General features: G+C 50.5%; 8 protein-coding genes across 8 annotated transcripts; 4 read left to right on the top strand and 4 right to left on the bottom strand.

Moving 5' to 3' along the window:
• Window positions 1-796: 796 nt before the first annotated feature.
• A1O5_13127 (uncharacterized protein) lies at window positions 797-1444 on the top strand (the record flags this gene model as incomplete). The annotated part of the gene is made up of 1 exon (XM_007753694.1): window positions 797-1444. The coding sequence occupies one exon, from the start codon at window positions 797-799 to the stop codon at window positions 1442-1444; it is 648 nt and encodes a 215-aa protein (XP_007751884.1).
• Window positions 1445-1550: 106 nt separating this feature from the next.
• Window positions 1551-2201, bottom strand: A1O5_13126 (uncharacterized protein; the record flags this gene model as incomplete). Its single annotated transcript, XM_007753693.1, has 1 exon — window positions 1551-2201. One exon carries the CDS (start codon window positions 2199-2201, stop codon window positions 1551-1553), a length of 651 nt encoding a protein of 216 aa, XP_007751883.1.
• A 316-nt stretch (window positions 2202-2517) lies between these two features.
• A1O5_13125 (uncharacterized protein) lies at window positions 2518-3815 on the top strand (the record flags this gene model as incomplete). Its single annotated transcript, XM_007753692.1, has 6 exons — window positions 2518-2693; window positions 2759-2855; window positions 2909-2991; window positions 3052-3290; window positions 3376-3531; window positions 3616-3815. The coding sequence occupies 6 exons, from the start codon at window positions 2518-2520 to the stop codon at window positions 3813-3815; spliced, it is 951 nt and encodes a 316-aa protein (XP_007751882.1).
• Window positions 3816-4199: 384 nt separating this feature from the next.
• Window positions 4200-6075, bottom strand: A1O5_13124 (uncharacterized protein; the record flags this gene model as incomplete). Its single annotated transcript, XM_007753691.1, has 6 exons — window positions 4200-4469; window positions 4524-4888; window positions 4941-5013; window positions 5069-5544; window positions 5606-5795; window positions 5857-6075. The coding sequence occupies 6 exons, from the start codon at window positions 6073-6075 to the stop codon at window positions 4200-4202; spliced, it is 1593 nt and encodes a 530-aa protein (XP_007751881.1).
• Window positions 6076-6688: 613 nt separating this feature from the next.
• On the bottom strand, window positions 6689-7421 carry A1O5_13123 (uncharacterized protein; the record flags this gene model as incomplete). The annotated part of the gene is made up of 2 exons (XM_007753690.1): window positions 6689-6785; window positions 6844-7421. 2 exons carry the CDS (start codon window positions 7419-7421, stop codon window positions 6689-6691), a joined length of 675 nt encoding a protein of 224 aa, XP_007751880.1.
• Window positions 7422-7903: 482 nt separating this feature from the next.
• Window positions 7904-8345, top strand: A1O5_13122 (uncharacterized protein; the record flags this gene model as incomplete). Its single annotated transcript, XM_007753689.1, has 2 exons — window positions 7904-8158; window positions 8274-8345. The coding sequence occupies 2 exons, from the start codon at window positions 7904-7906 to the stop codon at window positions 8343-8345; spliced, it is 327 nt and encodes a 108-aa protein (XP_007751879.1).
• Window positions 8346-9077: 732 nt separating this feature from the next.
• A1O5_13121 (uncharacterized protein) lies at window positions 9078-11086 on the bottom strand (the record flags this gene model as incomplete). Its single annotated transcript, XM_007753688.1, has 5 exons — window positions 9078-9550; window positions 9657-10277; window positions 10336-10493; window positions 10546-10827; window positions 10881-11086. The coding sequence occupies 5 exons, from the start codon at window positions 11084-11086 to the stop codon at window positions 9078-9080; spliced, it is 1740 nt and encodes a 579-aa protein (XP_007751878.1).
• A 1381-nt stretch (window positions 11087-12467) lies between these two features.
• On the top strand, window positions 12468-14398 carry A1O5_13120 (uncharacterized protein; the record flags this gene model as incomplete). Its single annotated transcript, XM_007753687.1, has 2 exons — window positions 12468-13690; window positions 13747-14398. 2 exons carry the CDS (start codon window positions 12468-12470, stop codon window positions 14396-14398), a joined length of 1875 nt encoding a protein of 624 aa, XP_007751877.1.
• Between the last annotated feature and the right edge of the window lie 55 nt (window positions 14399-14453).

Here is a 14453-nt window from a genome sequence, read left to right as displayed (position 1 = left end):
TTGAGGGCTCTGGCCGACCACCAGCCGTGGCCGGCGCAAAAGAGACCATATACTTCTTCGATTGGGCTAAAATGAGTGTACAGAGGATTCCTTCAGGTTTGAATGTCCCTGCGGGTCTGAACAGGCACTTCAGACAATTAAACAGGCAGAATGAGCATATAGGGTGGGGCGAAAGGCCGCACAAGGCTGCACAAGGCTGACTTTGTATAGGTCGACGGCGAGGTCGTGGTGTTGACAGACGAAGCAGAAAAAGAGGATCCTTCAGACCAACAACGTAATCGGTTAGCATTAGTTCAATTATAGCGTCAAAGAAAGATGTTCTTGACCAGGCTCCCCGATGGACTATCGCTTGGCATCGCGCTGTGCGCCAGCTGCAAGATATCAAAAACAGTTGAATGATGGATGTGGAGAACATGGGTGATAGGCCTCGAGGTCGAGAGCCAAGTGTTGAGACGCGCCGTCGAGGGGAAACATCTAACAGAGCTCTTAGGAGCACTATGCTCAGCCAATAATGACCAACCCTAGCACTACTTAGAGGCACATTCCTCGGCCGGCCGACCTACCTCCATCCCTAGGATGGCCGCGCAAAAGATCAGCTCGTAACACCGACATCATACGGAGATGCGGAAGTCAATCTCCGAGCAGCCCAACTTTTATATAGAAAGCTAGCACTTGGACTGCAGAAGATCCATAAGTTGCCCATGAAGGCTCAATATAAACGGCAGCGTCGTTTCATTCCCCAAGCCACCTTCGTTCCGCGTTCCTTCTCCTCAGTTTGAGAATAAGATCCGTCACTATGGCGCCTGGGTGCGTTGTCATTTATTTCAATCCTATTCAATCAGATGGCGAAGATGTCTTACCGAGCTGGAGAAAGAAAGTCCAAGAAAAGATTCCCGGGTTTCAGTTGCGTACAAAGATGGTCGCCACCGACCCCAGTGACATCGAGGCCAATTTTTACCGATATGAGGACTTCATTGAAGTGGAAGATGCGAGCAAGGTCACCAAAGATTTGATCAAGGATATGTGCGAAGAGAGCCCACTGCAACACTCGGATTGGCACGTATACGAACGAATCTCGAAGGACAAACGAGATGACCTGGTGGGGGATGAGAGGCCCGCTGGAAGCCAAATTGTCCAGGTGGGCTCGGCTCCCATCGATTCGCCCGAGCATATGGAAGAATACCACACCTGGTACCGAACGGAGCACCGGCCTCGGCTGTCCAAGGTCCAAGGATGGTGCATTGGCACTCGCTGGCAATTCTTGTTTGAGCATGGCGATGGGAAAGCACCGCGGAGGAGAATCCTGGCACAGCAGCAGTATGAAAAGGAAAACGGGCTGGGTGGCACCCAGTGGAAGAGCTCCATGCAGTCTGAATGGTCCAAAAGAGTCATTTCAAACGTGGAGATGCCGAGCCACCGTCGCACTTGGGAGATAGTGCAGTGACTGAAGCAAGGGAGGAAGAACAGCCTGCGTTCTTTTTCGGACGATCGATCTTGGAAACCTCTGGATAAAGAGAAACGTGTATTCACGCATTGCACTCAATGGCTTTCTATAGCGGCACGAACTTCCAAGTGCGCCGGTGATATGGCCGGGCCAGATTTTCTCTCACTCTCCCTGTCCACGGAGTGTCGATGGAGCGCTGCCAGATAGGACCTCCCAACCCGTTCTCAACGTCGTATTCGCTGGCCGAGAGGAAGAGGGCTGCATGTTCTCTCCCGCTCCCGTGGCTTGAAACCAACCTATACCTCCGAGTGCCACGCCAGCCGGGAACTTCAGCGAGCATGCCTTGGTGTTCCTGGTCAAACCAGTCGAGATAGTCTTGGGTGCTAGCGAGGGTAGGATCCATGCCAACTTGCACGTATTCAGTGCCCGTTGGTGGATATTCGTTGCCGTCTAACCCAGGCCTTGAACGTCGGGCGATTTCGTGATAAATGTTCCAGTCCGACGAAGAAAACAGCGTCGATGACTCGGATCTAAGGTGTTCGATCGTGGCTTGTGTAAGTGCTTCCGGGTTCTCCAGATTGATTAAATACTGGTCTCTATACGGTTTAGAGGAGTCATGCTTGTCGCTGGCGTGCAGTCTGAACACAGAGGTGCAAGTTGGAATAGCCTGCTGAAGATTTTGTCCCCATCGTTGAAGGTGCTTCGAGTCGACGGCAGATTTGACTTCAACACACAGAATGATGCTGTCGCAACCCATTGCAAGAACGCTGAAGAACACTCTGCTCGTTACCCCGCAGACGACTCATCAAGTTTTCACCAAACGAAATTCGTTTTTAAATCGTGGAACAACCACTTACTCGGGGTTCTAGAGGCGAAATACGGGTGTAGAAAGGTTGCAACCTCCGACGGAGATGTCATGTCCGCTCAGGCCCCAGTGGCTCTATTCACCAGCAACCAACAATGGAGCTGGCCGGGGCATGCTCTCTCTTGCAGCGCAGACAACTTTGTCTCTTCAATCGACCCCCAAATCTGTTTCATTCTCCTACGTAGAGGTTGCCCCAATACGACACAAAATGTCGATCCCGAAATCCTTTCCAACCTTTGAGGAAATCGAAAACAATAGTCCGCGGTACTCAGCATGGGGAATTTGGGAGAATCCTCAGTTGGGGGCTCTCAACTACCTTTCGGACAGTGTGGTTCTAAAAACCGCAAAGCAGGAAATTCAGACTGGCACCCGAGTCGGATTGAAGTAAGCCTCACAGACTAGGACGACCTTCGATGAGCATCTACCTGCTTACCGCGCAACCTTGACAGCTTGCCTCTTGATTTTGTCGACCCCCCGCTGCTTGGCCGCCGAGGTTTTGAGCGCCATATTATTAACAAGGCACCGCGGGTGATAAATGATGACGTTGTCTGTGCCAGGCCTTGACGTTCAACCGTATCAGCTGCTGAACCTGGGTGCAGATTACATTCAACACACAAGGGAGTAGCCAGTGGGACAGCTTTCGCCACTTTGCCTACCAAGATGAGGCCAAGTTCTACAACAAGTGAGTGCAATGACGTGGTGGATCTCTGCTCGAGTTCAGAGAGACTGAAGCAATCTACAGTGTAACCCAAAGCGATATACACGATGATCCCAACAGTGGGGTCAATGGCATGGAAGCGTGGTCGGCCTCAGGAATTGCCGGGAGAGGCGTCTTGATCGATTACTACGCTTGGGCTCGGCAAAAGGGTATCCACTATGATCCGTTGAAGACTCATGCGATCAGGTTGAGTGAAATCAAAGAAATCATAAAAGAATCCAACATCGAGCTCCACAGGGGCGATATTTTTATGCTTCGGACCGGTTCGTATGGCAATGGTGCTGGCTCGTCGGAGCAAAAAGACGTCTATTATCGAATTGTGGGCCAATAACTGATTGCTTGATCCAGGATTCGTTGATGCATATTCCACGCTGGACAAGAGTACTAGAGAGAGCTACTGTTCAAGTCACGCTTTTCCCGGGCTGGAGCAATCTCGTGAGGTGGTGAGGTGGTTGTGGGAGCAACAGTTTGCCGCCGTCGCGGCAGATAGTCCTGCATTCGAATGTGTTCGTACGTTGAAGCTGAACCCATTCTGCGTCCTGACGAACAACCGAAGGCAGATGCTAACCAAAGCGGTGTACTAAACAGCCAGCGCGGATCCAGAGTTCGGTATGTTACATCCAATCCTCCTTTCGGGCTGGGGGACGACGATTGGAGAGCTGTTTGATTTGCGAGGTCTGTCAAAGGAGTGTGAAAGGCTGGGTCGATGGTCCTTTTTTCTGGCTTCTTCTCCGCTGGTATATACGGGTGTCGTAGCGTCGCCACCCAACATCATGGCAATCTTGTAGGGTCGCAAATTGAGCCATTCGGATGCTACATGTAAGCGCTCAAATGAAACCGGCATTCCATGGTCCGTCTGAAATAAATCGCCCTCGAGTCATGGGCTCGAAAATAAGATACGCCTGACACAGAACGCCAGATGCAGCCATTGAACCGACCCGTGGATATTTCACAGCTCTCTCCTTTCCATTACTTGACTGAAGAGATATTTGGTATATTAGGGTTTCCGGAAGCATGTGCCCCGAGGATTGAGCCTTTTGGTTTGCGTCTATCTACTGTAGCGCTGATCCCCCGAGATTTTGTGAAAAGGACAACTGGTCAATCTTGCTCCCTGCGCAGTTCTTCAAGTCACTATATCCACCGTATGATGACTTGAACGACAAGACACCAATTCAATGATCCTTGAGCGAGCTAACACATTCAACATGAAAGTTTGAAGTTTCTCCTTTCTCGAGCTCGCTGGGGCAGGTACCATCCGGACTGTCTTGTTTCGGAGTCGAGAGATTTGGCGTGAATTTGTCGAGATGAATGTCAGCACGATGCACCACGACCTCCTTTTTGTCTCCGAAGAGGTCTGCCATCTCTTCCAAAGGCACCCCTTTGGTTTCGGGAAATTGAAAGTACAACCAGATCCAGCCAACTGCCGAGACACAGATGAAGAGCTGGGGATCGTTAGGCCAGGGACCATTGGGGAAAACCATGTTTTCAGTACTTACCAGAAAGAACTTCCACCCAACGGCCGCAAACGCATATGGAGCTACCTGTAGGTAGAGGATATCGCTGGCGGCAACAGTGGCAATTGACAGCGCGACCCCTTTTGCTCGAACGTGGTTGGGGAATATCTCTCCAAGAACCACAAGGAGGGGTGCGTCGTAGCAGCTAGCATAGAAGCACAAGTAAACGAAGAGGGCTGCAATGCCGACTCCCAAACCCGCGGCATTATCGGTTCCGCTGTACTCTGCGACCATTGCCGAGTTGATGGCGACACAGACAACACAACCAGCCAGTCCAATAAGCAACATCAGTCGCCGTCCTAGGCGGTCCAACAGAAACGCACCCACCAGATTGCCTACAAATGCAACTGACAAGGCTGTGAATATTGAGTCTCTCGGACGATTCGAGTTTGAACTTACTAGAATCCCTTCCGGACTGGATGATCATCTGCTGCTTCGAATTGAAGCCCAGCGCCGCATAGAAAATGGGGGCCTACAGATCAATAAACATCCATCAAGTCGTTCTCAACATTGCGTAAGAGACTTACATAGTTCTGGATAACGAGAACAGCTGTGCTCTGACCTAGAAATGAAAGCCCACAGCCTATGATCACGCGTTTTCTGTACGCTTTGGAGAATAGGGCTCTCCAGCTTCCGTCTTGTTTCTGATCATGTTGTGCTTGCATCTTCATCTGGTAAAACTCTTCTCGAGCGTACGTCTGATCTGAGCCGTCTTCGGGGGAATGAAGTTGAGAGACTGTCCTCCATGCTTCATCAACTCTGTCCTTCATCAAAAGGAATCGTGGCGACTCGGGAATGAAAGGTAGAGTAATCAAGGAAATCATCGGCCAGACGAGACTCAGGCCGGCTGGGCCGCGCCACTGCGCGGTTCGATTGTCTGTATAACGAAAGGCCAGGCCGAAATATGAGGCAGTCGCGTAGCCCAACCCCAGCATCACGCCACACATACCAGCGGTCAGTCCTCGGTAAGCAGGGATCGAGAGCTCGGCCGTGTATGTGGGAGCTGTAAGGCATCAGTCATGCAAGATGTCGCAGTTTCAAAAGAGCCATTGAATAGATCTTACCCACGGTCAGAAATCCCCAGCTACCCATCCCCGAGAAGAAGCGAAACACAAGGATCGTGGCTAGGTTCGGAGCGGCCGTGATGCCGATACCGCCAACGATGGACCAAAAGATGCAGTATAACATGGCCGCCTTTCTTCCATAACGGTCTGTGATTTGTGTGCTCAATATCACGCCGAAGACGGCACCAGCCTAGGAATGTCAGGATTATCTCCTTGGAGCAATCGCAGTGTCGGAGGAATGTTTTCCATACCTGAAAGATTCCTCCGAGAGCTCCTACGAGCGACGTTTTGCTCTTGTGTATGCCCTTTTCGTCTCCGAGGCCAGTGAATTCGAGGAATGAGGTTTTGGCAAGCATGGGGGCAATCATTGCTGAGGGATATCCGAAACCAATGACACCGATTGAGACCAGAAAACACACGAGAAAATTTCGCCAGCTGAAATGTGGCTTTGTTGCCTCGACCGAAGACATTTTGGGCAGTGTGAATCTAAGGAAGAGTTCCGTACTATACAGCCGGTGGTCAGAACCAATTCTTGTTTTGCCTTTCCTCGTGGCGAGTGTAGGTGTCCTTCATTCGCAAGATCTCATTTATGTATGATCGAGGCAAGTTTTGAGGCGGATTAGCGGAGGTCTGATCGCCGGTTGAAGTCAGGCGGCCTTCTCTACCGAAGCTTCCTTAAGACGGGGTTTTGAAATTCGCTCAGAAGCAATAGAACCGGAATGGCGTGGCCATCTGAGGGCTCCGCGGCCCTTTTGCCCGGTTACTTGGGGTGGGTGGGTAGACTTGCCAGTAACAGTCCTCTTTACATTCTGGCCGCGGACATAATCAGCACGAGCCTTTCTTTGGACGAGCTCACGGTGGGAAACCATTTACATGGCAAAGCCCAATAAGTTTGTTGAGTTTGATTTTCTTGTTTGGTCTTCTCTGCTACAACAATGGTACATAGAAGAATCCACGCAAAACAAATGAATGCCTTGCCCTGGTCTAAAATGTATACTCTATCTCCCCATACTTCGTGCCGTGATCTTGAGGGATGCAGAAGCTCTCTTTCATAATGGCTAATCCCTCCGCTCTATCCTCTATCTAGAGCTCAAGGTTGCTGCTAATGCTTTTCAAGTGTCCAAAGCCGTGTCCCCATGTAGTGACAACAATCTCATCGCTCAAAGCAGCCAATCTTGCGCTAGACATGGTCAGTGAAGTGCCGATTTCCAGAAACATTATTCAGGAGTGCGACTTACAGAAGAGGATCTAATGCCTCTTTGATCTTGCGGTGGGCGTTTTCTGAGGCATACCGTTCGAAGATCGTCAGGACCGAGCTCTCACCGTCCTTCCTGAGCATGGGGTAATAAGCCAGGACTTTCGGCTCTGTACGGCAAGCCTGGGTCATATGTTCGATCTCTGCGAGGAAAGGTTGCATTGACTCCGCTCTATATTTGTATTGCGATATCAGGACCAACGACTGGTCGCTTTCGTCAAGAACTGTTGCTGTCGATCCCCTGTTGATAAAACCGGAGGGAGCTGCTGGTTTGAGAAAGATTATCTGAGGATATGTCTTGCCCAGCAGTTCCTCTTCCGCAACCACTTTGCGCATCCTCTGATATTCTGCGCCGCTGCGGTGAGTTTCAACCAGTGCAGCTTCATTCTCATAGCTAAAATTCTCGTCAGCTCTTTTGGGCCCTCCCCCAACGGTTGGGAAGCCGCTCTTACAACTCAAATCCACAGATCCACTCTCCTGGAAGGGTATTGGATTGGCCTTTGCGAAGCCAACAATAGGCTTTATTGTCAGGTTCGTCAGATAGTGTGGCCTTAGCGACATCACGTAGGAGGTCTCTCAACTGCCAGCAAAGTCAGCCTTTGATCATTACTTGGCCATACTGGAAGACAAAGTACTAGCCTTCTAACTCCCCGCAACTTACCTTTTCACCCTTTTCTCGCGAATCGAGCTGGCGATATACGCAGATTGCAACAGTCATAATGCCTGAAGTCGACAGTAGTTTCTCCCAATCCTTGAATACTTTCTCGCAAAGGGAGGCTGGAAGAGATTTGAGAAGTGGCTTGCGTCCCTAGACAGATAGGAGCTGAATCTAAAGTCTTTCTTGCGGCTGGGCACTCAGGTCGCGCCCGTCGGACATCAGACCTCCGTCCGAGCCAGGGGCGAAGCAAGCGAAATATGGGAGGTCCAATGCCATACGAGCTTACATTACAAGGATGCGTCCTCTCTTGAAAAGCCTTCATTAGTTCATACCCACTGACCTCTTGGGTTTCGTGATAGGAGCATTCTTCGTATCGACTTCAAACATGTCCCAAATTTTGGACAAGGACTTTTTGCAACATCTGATTGACATCCACAACATTGGCTGCGGGGAAAGGCCTCGACTAAAATGGTATATAACCGCCATCATCGCATTTGGGGGAATGAACTATGCAGAATTGATACCGGAATTGTATAAAATTGTTCTCGACACGCATGTTGCGGACAAGGACCAAATGACTGAGACTCGCAAAATACGCGAAGCTCTCACCAAGGTCTGTGGGATATGGGGTGCAGCGAAGGTATGGGTTTTTGCTCTTCACTTGTCCGCAAAATCAACTCAGGCCCTGTGGGAAGTTGCACGGGAGAATTGCGCCAGTTCGAGAATCCACCTGCTGACAACTTCTCTTTGGCTAGACGGGCACGTCTCTTAGACAGCTCCTCACTGCCACACCGGAATATCTGCAGGAATCAAAATGCTACAGGTAATTCTATCGTAAAATGATGTGCTCCACTTGTCGCTTCAGCATGACGACGACGGTCGTGGCCCCCTTGTTGATTCTGTTTCCTTTCCATCCAGGGCCGATGAATCACGAGAGACTGCCATTCAACGCGGTCAAGAAATGATAGACAGTATCTATACCAAGATTCCTGGTTATGATGTATCACTCACCGCGAAGGGTTCGGCGGAGTACTCGTGGATAGTCAGCAGTGAGTACTCCACCCCTCTTATTTCAATTTACCTTCCTAGAAGGTTACGTCTCGACTACCACAGTGATGTCGGATACTGTGGCTAGGCTGACAGATACGGTATTTCTTGCAGCATTGTTCTATGGCCATATTTTTTCCTTCCCGGGGATCCTGAACCAGGTGGAAACGGGGCAGTCCATTGTGGCAGCTCTGCTGAGCATTGATTGTCAAGAGCAAGCACGCAACCATATGATGGGGATGCAATTCAATGGAGCGACCAGGGAAGAAGTTCAAGGAGTCCGCGCAGTGGTGGTAGCAATTGCTGAAAGGCTTGGAGTGCAGGGGAAGCAGGGTAGGACGGCTGTCGAAGTGCCTAGGATCGATTGACTCTGATAGAAATTGCGGCTATGTAGTGGTATTGACCCGCAGTGTGACAAGGTAGCAATCTTGAGACAGCTATTAACTGACTAGTCTATAGAGTTAAACCCTTCCGTAAAGCTTAGTGTTATACTCAAGCTCTATGTACCGTTGTCAATTGTAGATTTCGGGCAAGATCATCAGCTTCCAGTATTCCTCAAAGTCCAATGTCTGAGTATCACCGATACTGGTTCCCAACATCTCCCTCCTGCTGAAACCATTGCCCAGCCAGGCGAAGCGGTTCAATCCTAGTTTTGCATCGGTCACATATTCGAAGTCGTAATCTTCCCATCGGGGATATCTCAAGGCTTCTGCAAAGTGGAAGCAGCTGCCTGCGTAAACCGCAACAACCCGCCCGTCAGTCGTACCTCGCTTGTACCAACTTCGGCATGGCGCCACCCATACTGTCTTTGATAACCAGTTCTGGGAATAGATGTTGAATTCCTTGGTCGCTTGCGTCGACACGGTCATGGACTTGATGCCTTGGGTTTGCAGCTTGGTGATACACTTGTAGATGTAAATTCCGGTCATTTGAATTGCTTGTACGAGCGAGCCATTCGAGATTGGACTGTTTGGGCCTATGAACACTGAGCCATTGTTAGTGCTGGTCTGTGCGGCAACACTGCGCATGGCGTGCTTAACAGTTCCGGTTCAGATTTTGAGAGCTGCCGGGAGGAACTGAAAGACACTTACTGAAGTAATTGGGCATATCTGGAACAGCGATACTGAAATATGCCTCCGGTTCCTCAGAAGCCCAGCGCTCAGCCAAATTCACTGCATTCCTCCCAATCAACGGAAATCGTGGCCGAAACGTCGTATCAAAGCCGGTAGCACAGAAAATCGCGTCCAAGTCTCGGTGGGTGCCGTCTTTGAGTTTAATACCCGTATCTGTGATTTCGTCGATGCTATCCCACCAGCTTTCCACGTTATCCTGTATCAAGGCCTCCAGGAAACCAGGGCCAGGTGTGAGACGTCGACAGCCCACGGGGAACTTTGGAAGAAGCCATGATGCGATTTCTTTGCCCTTTGGCGAATCGCCTAGTCGCGCGAGCATAGTGCTTCGGAACAACTGATCCGTCTCATCCTGGACATTGGAGTCTGCCGCTGACCGTTTGAAATTTTGAATCCGTTTATCTGCCAGGAACACTCGATGCCGGCGCAAGTATTCAGGGTCAGTCTTAAACCGGTCGAGTTCGTGTGGGGCGTAGTTATACTCATCGTCAACGTCGGGATCCTCTGGCGTAGGCTCGTTAATACCGGGAGCAGGAGATATCCATGTTGGCGACCGGACAAAAAAATCCACGTGTTTAGCCGCTGGGCCCCTTGTAGTCAGCATCTGAACGAGTCCTCACACGTTGGGGAGCAGACACACTCTTTGCGACTTTCGGTAAGATCTGGATTCCTGATGATCCAATCCCAATCACCGCCACATTCTTTCCAGACCAATCATAAGTTGTGTCCCAGTCTGCCGAATGAAGCAGTTTTCCTCGAAACCTTTCAATGCCAGAGATAGAGGGCCATCTCCAGTTACTGAAACTTGTCAGCCATTGCTTCCTCAGGATGTTTAAGGCGCTTTTCTCACTTCAAGACCCCCCCGGCATTGATCACCACGTCGCACGAGTCCTGGAATTCTTGTCCATTCGCTTCAACTGTGAGATTCCATTTGCATAATTGGTCACTCCAAATGGCACTAGTGACTTTGTGACCATACGCGAAATACTTTTCACATCCAAATTCTGCTGCTACATCCTTCATGTATGCATGGATTTGTTCTGAGGTGGCGTAATAGTTTGGCCAAGCCGGATTTGGAGCGAAACTGAAAGCGTAATTATGCGCCGGGATATCACACTGACATCCAGGATATCTGAGCCGCCCATTGGGTAAGTATATGACCGAGCACGAGAAGGACACTCCCACCTGTTAACGAGCCAAGTGCCTCCGAGATCTTGGTTCATTTCGTAAACTTGGAAAGATACGTTATGGTTCTTCATCTTCTGCTCGGCGATGATTGCCATCATCAGACCAGAGTATCCTGCCCCAATGCACACGACGCGAATGGGTCGGTGTTCCCCAATGGGAAACGTCCCACTGTCTGAGAGAATTTCATTCTGCTGGGCGATCATAGTGTAGCAGGCATCGATTCAATGGACAAAGTGTCTCTTGCCTGTGGAATTTGCAATTGTTGAGTGAGATAGTGAGAGTGACGATTTCGATATTGGTCAAGGAAGCAAGACACATTCCCTGCATTGGACTTTAATGGTTGACAAGTTTGTTCGCGCCAATGTTTTGACATCTTTGAATTACAAGCATTGCGGAGGACATGGGCCGCTCGGAGATGTGATGTCCGAGGAGGAGAGCATGAGACGAGCCGTTCTTGAAATGCGTGGCCCTCGCCAAAAGTTGATTCGCTGGCCTATTGTTCTTTATCACATCTATTGTCCAGGTACGCACGAATAGTTCGGTGCCGGACGACCGGACTGTCAGCCGAGGGTTTTGGGGTTTGTTCATGAAGCTGGTGATGGGCTGGAAAAGTGTGTCGAATGAAAGACAAGCCTGTGCGGCTCGCTGTGGCAATGACCCTCATGACTTCCCTGATGTGGTGCCGTACGCCTATCTAACCAGTCAGGCCTCGTTTGCCTAAGCAAATCGAGCTCTCAAAGCAACTCGTTCACGCCGCGGTCGTAGTCCAGCTGCCGACTTGGAACCTCGTATTTCCGAGGGCTCGTTCTCTCTGTTCTGATAAATTGAGTTAGACTTCAGGAACCCCGCCCCCCCCGGCTGGAAAGTCGTGGCACTGTCTTGTGCGGGGACCGAGAAGGTCTGTAAGTTATAATAGTAAGCAGAAGTACTATACCTCGCTATTGGCGTTTCCCGTCGTTGAGATCCTCCACTGATCAGTCACCAACGTACAGTCTTTAGGCCAGGTTCGGATGTAGCCCGCCCAGGAAGGCAAGAGTAGAGATCGTGGACAGTCAATTGTTGGTGTGTAACTACCCGACTCGACTTGGGTGGGAAGCCCGTATTGTATACCAGATTCTCAAACCTGTCTCACTCGGTTTGGAGTTGGATGCTCGAGCTTTCTCCCGCTAAATGACCGGCCTGAATACTCAAATTCGTAAGAACAGGGCTTGTCGCCGTTGTCGCAAACGCAAGGTGAGGAAGAAAATATTTATTTTTCTTGCGCAAATATGATCTTGGCCCATCAATGACGGCTGACAGTCGTCCCATTTCTAGATAAAATGTGACGGCGAACATCCAAGCTGTTCCACCTGTCGTCCATTGGAGCTTCCATGTCTGTACGAAGCCGATGGCCGCAAGACTTCCCGAGTCAGCAGAGAGAATTTTCAATCGATGGGCGAAAAGATTGCTAGTTTGGAGCAAACAATAGCACGACTGACAGGCAAGGATCTTGAAGATGCAAACGCACATCCGCGCTCGCCAGAGAATATTCAACGTACAGTCTGTTCACCTCAGGAGCGAAACAATTCCCCAGCAACGGCCTGCATGCCTGGCCAACAGGGCAATTTCGTGGTCCCAGAGGAGTCGCCTCATGAAGAGACACGGGTTGATGGGATCCGAGTCCACTCTCTGGTACAGAGCGAGACAGGCATGTCCATTCACGGCCCTGCCTCTGCCTTTCATGTGCCAACGTCAGCACGATCGGGGCCGAGCTTTTCCAGTACAATCGGAGACAGTCCTGCATCGGCGACCGGGACTCAACCTTTAAGCCTTGATCAGATACGGCAAGAGCTATTTGCATTCTCTGCGTTGGAGTTTCAGAAGGAATATACCTACATGGTAGAAAGGAAGATCGACTTTGACGGGCTTGATTGGGAAGTCGCACATCATTTGCTCGAGCTGCACTGGAATCATCATCATCTTGGCTTTATGGGCACTTACCGACCGGCGATTATGCACAGCCTGGCTACCCACGGCCCTCACTGCAACAAGCTCCTGCTAAACGCCCTTTTTTATTCGGCGTCGCTGCAAAGCAGTCGACCGAACATGAATGACAGTGCGTCCTGCGTGGAATCATATGGAGCTCGGTTTTTCCGTCGCTTCCAATCACTGTTGGCCACCGAAATCCAGACCTCTACAACTACCAATATTGCTGCCCTGACGTTTATGGGTTCTGCTTGCGTGTCCAACGGAAAGCAGACAATTGGCTGGCTATTCGCCGGCATCGCATATCGCATGATTGTCGACATGGGGCTTCACATTGACCCAAACAAGCTGCCAATATCCAGCCTGGTGCCTGGCAAGCCTCAGATTCTGCCGACTTCTGTCGATCTCGAGATCCAACGCAGGTACATTTGGGGAGCTTATCTCCTAGATAGGTTTCAGTCCCTTTACTTCGGCCGACCTCCGGGCCTCAACATGATCAAAGGTCTTGAGCCATCGCTGGAGCTTTTGGATACTTACGAGGAGCTGGAACTCTGGAAACCATATGTTGATCCGTTAAGTGCGGAGAGAGTTCCCGACTTCTTGCCGCAACCATCACGAGCTCAATCAACCAGGACTGCGCTCATTGGGCTCGCTACAATAGCTTCAGAGATTATAGAGCGCTTCTATACGCCCAAGGTCGGTGAGTTGTCTATCGAAGACGCGAGAGCTGAGGTACAGTTGGTCCAACAACAACTGAGTTCATGGGAGGAAACACTACCCACCACCCTGCGATACGAACCCGGTGATGAACCAGTTCCGCCACCGATTCGATTCAACTTGCAGTAAGTATTCTCTGTGAATGAGGAGACGGCGATAACCCGGCTGATGCCCAGCGCAGTACAACTTTCAGCCTCCTTCATATCTTGCTACATCGCCCCTTCTTACGGGAGGGACATCTGGAGGCGCTTAGTGTCGACGAGGCACTTTACCGGGGCAGATGCGTCTCTGCAGCGCTGCGGATTTACAAACTGGCCAAGATATATCGCGAGGTGTTCACCTTGCGCCGCGCCACCTATCTTTTTTCTTATGCCGTCTTCTCCGCGGCCACCATCATCCCTCAACATTCGGTGATTAATCTGAGCTCTTCGGAATGCTTGGAGATTGTTGTCTTCTTTTGGAATGCCCTCAAGGAGCTCCAAAACGGGGCAAATTTTGGTCTGCGGAAACCCATCACCATCATCAAGGGCATGTTTGAGCGTGCAGGAATCGATCTGAATGTCTTGGCCACTATGCAGAAGCAGGGACCCCACAACGTCGACAACGGAACCACAGATCAGATGGGGCACACCACTCAACGGGACCAGAATCTCCCAAGCCTGGCCGAGAACTGGCTCGATGGGCTGGCTGACGAGCAATATCGAGATCTCTATAACGAAATCTGCGCAGAAAACATCGATTGGTCTGTATATGTCGATGACGTGGGCGCCAACGAAAATGATGAGTTGCTATATGGCCTGTTTCGGTCTGGACGTGAAGGCGAATTCGGATAGACAAGGGAGACGCATTATCCTCCTTGTCTACCGTAGGTCTGCCAGATTGAGATTT

This window comes from Cladophialophora psammophila (assembly GCF_000585535.1).
Source record: "Cladophialophora psammophila CBS 110553 chromosome Unknown aczJe-supercont1.42, whole genome shotgun sequence".
Classification (NCBI taxonomy): Eukaryota; Fungi; Ascomycota; class Eurotiomycetes; order Chaetothyriales; family Herpotrichiellaceae; genus Cladophialophora; species Cladophialophora psammophila.
Note: the sequence above shows the minus strand (reverse complement) of the source record. Positions and strands in the feature narration are given on the sequence as shown.